This window comes from Saccostrea echinata, unplaced genomic scaffold (genome assembly GCF_033153115.1).
Source record: "Saccostrea echinata isolate AGI-Se365-2 ecotype Australia unplaced genomic scaffold, CSIRO_AGI_Sech_v1 ptg000004l, whole genome shotgun sequence".
Taxonomy (NCBI): domain Eukaryota; kingdom Metazoa; phylum Mollusca; class Bivalvia; order Ostreida; family Ostreidae; genus Saccostrea; species Saccostrea echinata.
Window position 1 is genome coordinate 1,086,275 of NW_026889753.1, and position 10,720 is coordinate 1,096,994.

General features: G+C 31.8%; 1 protein-coding gene across 1 annotated transcript; it reads left to right on the forward strand.

Moving 5' to 3' along the window:
- The first annotated feature begins 5,716 nt into the window (after positions 1 to 5,716).
- Positions 5,717 to 9,741, forward strand: LOC133179225 (uncharacterized). The gene is made up of 4 exons (XM_061314017.1): positions 5,717 to 5,765; positions 5,859 to 6,021; positions 8,381 to 8,526; positions 9,625 to 9,741. The coding sequence occupies exons 1-4, from the start codon at positions 5,717 to 5,719 to the stop codon at positions 9,705 to 9,707; spliced, it is 441 nt and encodes a 146-aa protein (XP_061170001.1). The 3' UTR covers positions 9,708 to 9,741.
- The last annotated feature ends 979 nt before the right edge of the window (positions 9,742 to 10,720 follow it).

Below are 10,720 nucleotides of genomic sequence, written 5' to 3' on the forward strand. Positions count from 1 at the left end.
GAAGAATTTTATTTTTTGAAAGGGAACCGTGAATAAAGGTTGGATTAACAGATGTGGAAATAAAACCAGGTTCTTCAAAATGCATTCCCCCCCCCCCCCCCCTGTACATTCTATGCAATGAATTAAAATGTAATCTATAGAAGGGACGGCAATCGAATACAGAATCGCCAATAGGTTATCAGCATCACATTCCGACCGGTTGACCGATTAATTGTGTCAAAATACACATGCCATTGATGCATATAGGTTTAATTTTTTCAAGTTAGGTGTATTAATATACACAAACATCGGTGATATTCTGTTAATGCTTAACCAAATAATACTTTACAAATATATTTTAAAAAATGCCTGATATATCAAAGATATGAATAGTTTCTACAATCTGTTCATTTTGTATTGTCAACATCATCGGAACCATCGATTAATATACTTTTTCGTTGAACATCTCATTTGATCGCCAAATCGCATAGGATAAACGGGGTAAGATACGCAATGAAAGCATCAACAATATTGTTTGGAGTACTCTACCGTGATTTTATTACTTTTTAATGGATTTAATAAGATAGGTCAAAATCACAAATGTTCAACGAATAGAGTGAAATTTGAAGATAACGAATAATAACCAAACTCAATCGTCCATTGGAACAATACAAATTGGGAGCAGTTCTTTTTTTTTCTTTTCAAATTGAATTTAAAATAAAATTTCAATGAAATTGCGTTCAAATATGCTCAAAATGTACATTTACTAGCAATTGCAAAAGGCTAGGAAACCCTCATCCCTTTAATTTCTTTAGACGAGTAACTTCTCTTACAGACATCTAGATCAGTTAATTTTTGTGTCGCCTGTAGAGCAATAAATTCACGAAAGCAATGTCAAACACAATTGCACATTTTGTTTAAAATCTATCTTATGTTAAATTATATTATTTTTTATTAATATTTTTTTAATGTGTTTATGCTATCGAATAAAAGATCACCAAAAAAAATTACGATTTCAGATATATTATCAGAGTGAACAATCCTATTTACTCCTTCAATGAGAGATGTTAGAAATTGAAAAGGGATTAGATCTATAGTGGATGGTTTCATATTTTCAATATAAAAAAGTCTGCAATATATATTTTTGAAGGAGGAAACTTATCAGTCTAACATCTACATAAAGTTTTCTCCAAAGGCATAAAAACAAGTAGATTTTTAACCTTCATTTCGAAGTATACCTTCCAAATGAAACTCTCTCCCGCAGTTAAAAGTAACAAATCACAAACTCAGTCCTGGTTACATGTAATCGGGCATCCAATGTGGCATTGTTGTAAAAATAAAATCTTTTTAAAAAGGTTAAGAACTTATATATGAAATGAGCCTACAGGTTTCTAAATTTGAGAAATTAATTCCTTAAGTGATGCTTAATAACTGTAGCTTAGAGAAAAAAAGTGTTCGGCATAATTTTTATATAAACACAATAAAATATGTGTTTTTAAACGTCAGTTTCAGTGAAAAATAAAGAAAGCCAATAACAAAAATGAGAGATTTCTTCCAATTTAAGACAACGTTAGAAAAAAGAACGGGTAATTTTTATTTATATTTTTGGCTCTTTTTAAAACTAATACATTGATTTAAATTGAAGATGAGTATTCAGATTTCTTTTTACATGATTTTAAATTCAATGCCATGGAGTTTACAAACATTGTAGTTCATTAAAAGCCGTTAAGTATACAGGAAAAAGTAAATTTAAATTACTGATAACGTCATCATGTATCAAGAACTAAAAAAACGGCTAAATCTTTACTTTAACTCTTCATTATTTACTAGTTTGTTAGCCCTGATTATGTTGGCCGTCATTGCGGACATTGGCAGGACTGTTCCCTTCTCCCAGACAAACGGTACCCAGACATTTTCAGCAACTGTACGTCATATTATACGTGCCACGTTGGACACAGCTATAATTGCAGTACTGATGCGTTATTTAGCTTTCTGAAAGTATGTTGTTGTGCTCAAGTAAATAGACATCTACAAAAAAAAGTTTTATGCACATAGAATATGAATTCTGTCCTTTTAGACCTTATGTATAAGTGAATTTAATTATAAATAGTAATTCGATAGATACAGAATGCATTTATCATTTTTACAACAGCTTCTTATTACTCCAATTGTAATAATATCCTTCCCCCCCCCCCAAATTTCATTACTAATATTGATAGGTCAAGTGTTTGACGAGACACTGTAGGTGTGTAATTGTTCTAGCAATTTGGTACGTCCGTGCAGCACGCATGAATCTCTTTAATACAAGGCTGACAGTAAATGATAACAAGAGGCCCATGGGCCACATCGCTCACCCTGAGCACACTAGTTAGACAAAAGCACCAATCAGTTCAGTATTGAAAAGATTACGGGGGGGGGGGGCTTGAATTTTAACCTACCTGATGATGCTTCCATGTCAATACAACAAATGGCTTTGTTGAAGATTTTTAAAAAAATTTCCTATATATTCCTTTGTAAAAATTTGATCCCCCATTGTGGCTCCTCCCTATTCCAGGGGTCATCATTTGAACAAACTTGAAACTACACTACCTGAGGATGCTTCCATATCAATATGACTAAACATAGCTTTTCTGTTCTTGAGAAGAATTTTTTTTCTTTATGTTCTTATGTAAAACTTTCGATCCCCCTTTGCGCCCACCCTACCCCCGGGGGTCATCATTTGAACAAAATTGAATCTACACTACCTGAGGATGCTTCCATATCAAAATGACAAAACATGATTTTCTGTTCTTGAGAAGAAGATATTTTCCTATATGTCCCTATGTAAAATTTTCGATCCCCCATTGTGGCCCGACCCTATCCCTGGGGGTCATCATTTTAACGAACTTGAATCAACACTACCTGAGGATGCTTCCATATCAAAATGACTAATCATGGCTTTGCAGTTCTTTAGAAGAAGACATTTTACTATATATTTCTATTTAAGACTTCCTCCATTGTTGCCCCACTCTACCCTCGAGGGTCATGATTTGAACAAAATACAATCTACACTACCTGAGGATGCTTCCACATAAATATGTCCAATCAGAACTTTGCTGTTCCTGAGAAAAAGATTTTTAAAGGTTTTTCTATATATTTCTATGTAAAACTTTGATCGTCCATTGTGGTCCCACCCTACCCCCCGGGGTCATGATTTAAAAAACTTAAATCTACACTACCTGAGGATGTTCCACGTACATGAGTTTCATCTTTCCTGGCCCTGTGGTTCTTAAGAAGATTTTTAAATGATGCTATTAATTTTTCATTAATTCTTAATTATCTCCCCTTGAAAGAAGGCGTGGCCCTTCATTTGAACAAACTTGAATTCCCTTCACCCAAGGATGCTTTGTGGCAAGTTTGGTTGAAATTGGCCCAGTGGTCTGGAGAAGAAGTCGAAAATGTGAAAAGTTTACAGACATACGGACTACAGACAAAATGTAATCAGAAAAGCTCACTTGAGCTTTCAGCTCAGGTGAGCTAAAATAACTATGAAAAAGAGATTTTTTAGAAAAGATATTTGCAACGATAACGATTCATGATTTATGAAATGGGCCAATTACATCTTAGCAGTTTTTTCCCATCAGTGTTTTATTTTTTTTCATTTTTCCTGATTACATTTAATTATTTTTTTATTCTTTTATCGCCGAAATATGCCTATCTTGGATGATTCTAAGAAACAAGACACATTTTAGGTAATCAAAATTGTCTGTTTTTTTTCTTTTGAATTATTTATTGTTATCAATGTAATGCGATTTGTTCGAATCAAAACAATGATCATAAAAGCGAAATAGAGGTGTTATAAGAAGAAATTTGCAATTTGAAGCAACAGCAATTACGCTGTTTATATCACATTGCAAGAGGATTTTTGTGAGATCAGAGCAAAGTAGTTTTCAAGACTTTTAACTCTGCCGAATCATATACTGTGGAATCATTAGATTTCGTGGTGGCTACATATTCGTGGATACCCTGCATCCACCAATTCACATCCCCAACAAATTAATAATCGGGGTTTAGAGTAATCTTTTCTTTTGTAGATATGAGTGGATACACGAAATTACATCCCCTCGAACCTGTAAAATTTAGGCAATCCACGAAAATTGGTCCCCACGAATTTTAATGATTCCACAGTAGTGTTTTTAATGTATGCATTCATATGAAAGAACAATTAAAAGAAAATGATGAATTTGGGATAATAAGAATGAAATTATAGTCTCTAAATTTATAATATGTACACGGTAACTCGTATATATAGAAAGAGATAAGGATAAAAAGGTGAAAGGTTATACGAAAACATTAAAAAATCGAGAAAAGTTTTTACATCAATTATTCCAAGATTCTAACAGTTCAATGTTAAACTCCTAGAAAAATTATTTGTCATTAGTGTGTTTGGTTTCATTCTTTCAAACAGATATTATATAAGAAACACATATATAGCCTGAATTTCTTCTGAAAAAAAAAGGAAATCTGACATAACATAAAAAAAAGAACTATAGTTTACAATAGTGTCAAAGTTTTTACTATTATAAATCAAAGTATTTTAACTATTTTAACATGGATATCAAAGTTCATATATTTACTCTAGTTAACTATAGGAATCTATAGTTAACTATAGAAAATTTTTGTCAGGGATCACATGTATTTGAATCTGAATCGATTTCTGAGGTACGTGCATTTATAAGTTTATAAGTAAGTAACTATTTATTCAGGTGTCGCATGCCAAATTTAATATTACAAATAAAACAACACAGTTACAATTGTATGTAAATTATTGGCATCCTGCCTCAAAGACATATAAGGCACTAAAGACATGAAATTCAAAAAATGTTTAAATTATATCTTTTTCCACGGTTTTAAAACCCTTAGTTACCTCAGAGCTATAAATAGACCAATAATTTCCAGCTTTACATGGATGTGCATTTTATATTGCAAATTTTATATAATATATTATATTTAAAAGAAAATTTCTGTCATATGCAAAAAAAAAGTAATTATAATCTAACGTTCAATTTACAATGAGAAATTCAACAAGAAGTAATATCAGGAGTACTTTCTTTCACTTATTAGAGTACTACTGTTGTTTTTGTTTGATTCAGAATGTTTATCTCATTCTCAAGATTCAAGATCTTGAAATCTTTGATCAAAGATGTCATTGACGTCAATAAGAATGCTTTCTTATTGTGCCTAAGGTGTCTGTTTCTTCTTTTGTATACTTCTACTGTATTTCTATAGGACTGATTAGATTGTTCTCTTTTCTTTCTTATTTCTACATTCGTTATGGACCTAAGTATTTCTGAATAATTATGTGCAAGAAATAAAGAAACTGTTAATGTTCTTATGAAGGATTCTTGGTCAAAGTCATATCATCAAACTTGATCCTTTAGGGTCTCTTTCAGTCAGAGTGGCCTTTTTTCACTCAAATCTTGTCATATTTTAGATCAAAGTGCCAAAAACTAAAAATAAAAGATAAATAATAGTATGCATTTTCCAAAAAAAAGAGGAAATTTATATACTAGTAATTGTCTACAATAAAATTTTCAATGAGAGATACTAACTTCATACATTATTTAGACTGGTCTTCAGTAGAAAGAGATAAGGAAATAAAAGTTCGAATGGTACCTAACTCGAAAAAGATAAGAAAATTTATAAAGCTCGAAAAGTTCAGACATCCATTTATTTAAAGTACAGACCACTGTCACTCATGGAAAATTATTTGCCATTGGTGTTTTTAGTTTTATTCTGTACAACAGGTAAAATATAGTCATTAGAACACGATGTCGCTGGGGAAATAATATGTACAATAAATCTTCATGCAATTACACCTTGATATATATTAATTTCAGTTTGTGGCGATGAGAGTGTTTGTATTAATAACGCAGATGGTCATTATGAAATAGGGTGTCGTTCGTACGTCATATGTACCGGAGGAACGGGCGTGATCCATTATTGCCCAGATCCACCAGCCCTTAACACTGTCTACAATGCCGCTAAAGGCCACTGTGATAAGTAAGTATAATACTTTTTTTAACAAAATAATAAAAATCACAAGAATTAAATGTAACCTTTAGCATAAAGTTGGTGATTCCATAAAGAGCCCTCAGAGAGTATATGTTGCCAGCAAGCACTCTTTAGGATGTAAATGGTGGTCTTTAATCCAAATATTAAACCTTTGAACTGTATTAAGCAACCCCTTGTATTACTAGGCTAAGGGAATGTACTATGCAAAAGAAAATGCAATCTTATATTTCTTCCTTGTCCCTAAAGATACTTGAAGGTTGTTCACAATTTGCGGACAGAGAAAATAACGGAGAGAAAAACACACAATGGGAATTATTATCATCCCTGTTCCAAGCAAACTGTAAAATACAATTAGAAAATATAAAGATTTCAAAGTGAATTTATTTTTCCTCCATTATAGTTACATCTTCTTATTTATGTCTTTTATCGATCCAAGTACTTAATGATAATTCGAAAATGATACCAAATAATTCCAGATAACAAAATGTTATCCTCTATTTCTCCTACAATATATATACAACTAACTTCTATTGTATCAAATTATGTACAATTATTAGTAGATCTTTGCAAGTGGGTAATACTTAAAAAGTTGTAATGTCAACTTATTTTCAGTAGACTGTCTGTTTTAAAATTGATCGTACTCAGAAAATGTTGTTGAGTATCGAATCATTGTGAGACATCAACACTTTATACAAGTGATTATGAAATATTACTACATAGGTAGGGAAAGTTAATTATCGAAAAGCTGAATTCATACCGTTTATAATATCTTTTAGTTGTTAGTCAACACTTAAAGTCTAAAGTCAGTAAGATATTCAAGTATGAAGCAGATGTGGCAGACTATGTGGTGTCCTTCAATATGAGTTCACAGGAATATATCGAGTTGAACATATGAATAAAAATAACTATTGTTAATTGATAAAATGTCGTCCATATATCAAAATGTTAAACTGAAAGCAGCGGTTAGAGTTTCGTTCTTCTCATTTAGAAGTATTTGAATAAATTTTGCTTCCTAAAAATATAAAAAAAACAGGTCGGCAAGTAATAAAGGAGACAATTAGCGCTCATCAAAATTCTCACAGATTGATGGAAGAGCTACACTACATAGATATTGTCAACGAGGAACTCCAGCATGTTTTTAATACCAGCTTCAGAGTTCCTGTATGTAGAATCAGAAGGATTTCTAACAAAGTAATTTCGTAGATGTCCAATCATAAGATACGAATATTTCCGAGTTCCATTTCTATTGAGGTAGCAGCAGTTTTCTATGGTGTTAAAAAGCCTGCACTTTTATATATCGCGAGGAATGGTTGTATAAAAGTGTTCAAAATCTCATGTTTTTATGCTATTGATTTTTGAAAAGTTTTGCGATTTTAATTTTTCCAAAAGTTCTTTAGATTTAAAATTGACATTTGATTTACACCACTTCTTGAATATATTATAGCACAGTATAAGTTTCTCCCTCATAACACTTTAAATATTGTGGAGGAGTAAGGGTAAGGGTTTGCTTGAACATTTACTGGACCCTGCAAAACATGCATTATCTTTGTGTGTAAGAATTTTTATGAGAATTTGGAATCAAGTATGTGTAGGATAACTGTAATGTTAATAATACTAGTATTCAAAACTGAAACATGCTTTGGAAGCACTCCTTGAATGGGAACTGTAAGTATAAGTTGGGTTACCAGATGTGGATTGTGGAATTAAAACGAAGGTCTTCTAAATGCAGTTAAACCCTACAAACAAACAATATATTGCTACAAGCTTTGTCAGCTGGAACCATAACATATTTTTTTCATGTTGTCTCTTTCCTCTAATTCCTTTATCACTCTCAGTCTACTAAAATCAAAAGGATACAAAATAGAGTAAAATATTGTGTTTCGTCTATCTTACGTTATCATATTGTTATGAAGTTTATGTTACTGAATAGTCTACAAAACATTAAAAAAAAACATATTTCAGAAATATCTTATTTTTCTCATTGTCACCCTCTTATTTACAATGTACTTTCAAAATAAGTGATAGCAAGAATTGTATTAATTGTGATTCGTGGGTGCATGGTTCCTAATACTGAAAAGTTTTAAATGATGGTGTACAATAGTAAAGAAGTTTCAATGTATTCTTGTGAAAGAAGAAATCTTTCAAACAAACATTTAAAAAATGTTTTAAGTGACAGTATTGCAAGTAGATTGTAGTTTCAGTTCAATAACTCAAATGAAATATACCTTCCATAATTCCACTTTTCTGCATTTACTAGACGAGTAAAAAAATATAATCAAACTCATTGATAGTTTCCTTTTCATCAAATTTCCAATGTGGAATAATGAATTCCTCTGTTGTTTGTTAGCCCTGATAATGTTGGCCGTCCGTGCGGACACTGGCAGGACTGTTCCATTCTCCCAGACAAACGGTACGCAGACCTCTTCACCAACTGTACGTCCTATTACACGTGTCATGGTGGCACATTCTTTGGACACAACTATTGTAGTACTGGTACGTTATTAAGCTTTCTGAAAGTATTTTATACTGAAATGCCATCTGTAACAAAGTTTCATAAGAAATATCAAATGTACGTAATGATTCTTTCCTTGTCCACTTTTTATGTTCCCGTAATCGAAGATTCGGGAACATATAGTTTTTGCTTTGTCCGTCCATCTCTCAGTCTGTCTGCGAAAAACTTTAACCTCGACCATAACTTTTGATTGGTTGAAGCTATGTCTTTCATATTTCACAGGTGTCTACTTTCTGACAAGACCTTTTTTGGGTACAAACATAGTTGACCTCTTGACTCTAAAATTTGAGTCACGTTTGCAATATTTTACAAAACTTTAAATTCTCCATACTTTTTTGAACTGTTGAAGCGAGGACTTTCATATTTCACATTTTAATTTTTTGTGACATGACCTTCCCTTGCACTCCGACAATTTTGACCATTTGACCTTGGAGTCTCATCTTATTTTGAAAAACATTAACCTTGCCAGTCATAAATTTTGAACAGTTGGTGCTAAGGCTCTCATATATCATGTGTTTATATCTTTTTACAAGACCTTCATAAATTTTGAACAGTTGATGCCAAGGCTCTCATATATCATATGTTTATATCTTTTTACAAGACCTTCATAAATTTTGACCAGTTGGTGCCAAGGCTCTCATATATCATGTGTTTATATCTTTTTACAAGACCATCCCTTGAGTACCAACAATTTTGACCCTTTTACCTTGACCTTTGAGGGATTTTTTTTAAATACTTTAGCTTTGGCCATAACTCTTTTACAGTTGTATATTTCCTTGTGACAAGACCTTTCTTTGGGTATCAATATTTTTGATATCTTGACCTTGAGTTTAATTTGCATTTGAGAAACTTTAACCTTTGTCACGAGCTGTCATACGAGGTAATCAGTGTTTCACAAACACATCTTGTTATTGTAATGTAATTCGTTAGTTTAATTATGAACAGTATAATTAAATAGATGTTAGGCCTAAAATCCATTGGTGATCAGCTACATTTAGGATAGCAATTTAATAGAATCAGAATTGCTGAGTCATTGTGCATAAGAAATTGAATTTTATATTATTATGTCATATTGATAGGTTTGATTTTTGACGAGACTCTGCAGTTGTGTAATTGGCCTAGCAATGTGGCGCCACCTTGTGGTACATTTGGAACACGGTAACAGGAGACTGCTGATAAAACTGGAATATTCTGTGAAAATTGAAATTTTAATAAGATTTTTTTCAGCTAAACGCCTTAATCATGTAGTGGCTTAAAGTTACCTTTGCACATTTTTTTTCCAGAATTTTATTTTGTCCACTTTTATGATTAAATTTAATTTTTCCTTCTTGTTAGTTTTGGCTTTTTTGTAGATTATTTATAAGTGATATAACACAATTTCTTAGCAATTAAGGAAGCTCTAAACACTAATGAAAATGCTTTTTGGGCTTTGAGAAAAATATATCATATAAAGGTGAACATATTCAGTGTATCTAGTTCATTTTCAACAGAGGGTGCCTGCCTTATTTCTGCAGAAAAAATGTTCAAAGACAATGAACTATTTGTGAACAGAAATCACTGTTGTTTACTTGCATCGGGAAAATTAATGGAAATAATGTATTCAATTACTTAATCTTGGTCTAACATAACATTAAGAATACTTTAATTCATAAGAAATTGTGTCATTAACTGTAGATTCCCATTTGTTCTATTTTTCTTCTAAGGGCAGATCTCTCTAACTCAATAAAACTACCCTACAAATAGTACTCTTCAGTGTGCAGTGTTTAGAGCTTCCTTAAAATAGTTTCTATTTTTCTTTTGAATTACTGGTATAAGTGTGATTGATCAAGATCATACCAAATAAATCTGAAATAAAATGGAAATGTTATATAGGAATGACTTGAAATTGACAACAGGAGGGTATTGTTCATTATTTCATATCATATTGTAAAGGCTTTTTGTGCGATAAGAGCAAAGGTAGCATAACCTTTCTAAATTCTTACTCTGCGTTTGGTGAGACACATTACCTTTTTGTCAAATAATAATTAAAACTGCTTAAAATATTTTTTCTCGATTAAAAAAAACAAATTCTGTTTTATGTGATAACAAACAATGATTAAGCTAAAAACCAATAAAACAATACAAAATTTAAAGAAGTGCAAAAACGGATCCCCGGAAAAACCACAATTTGGGATC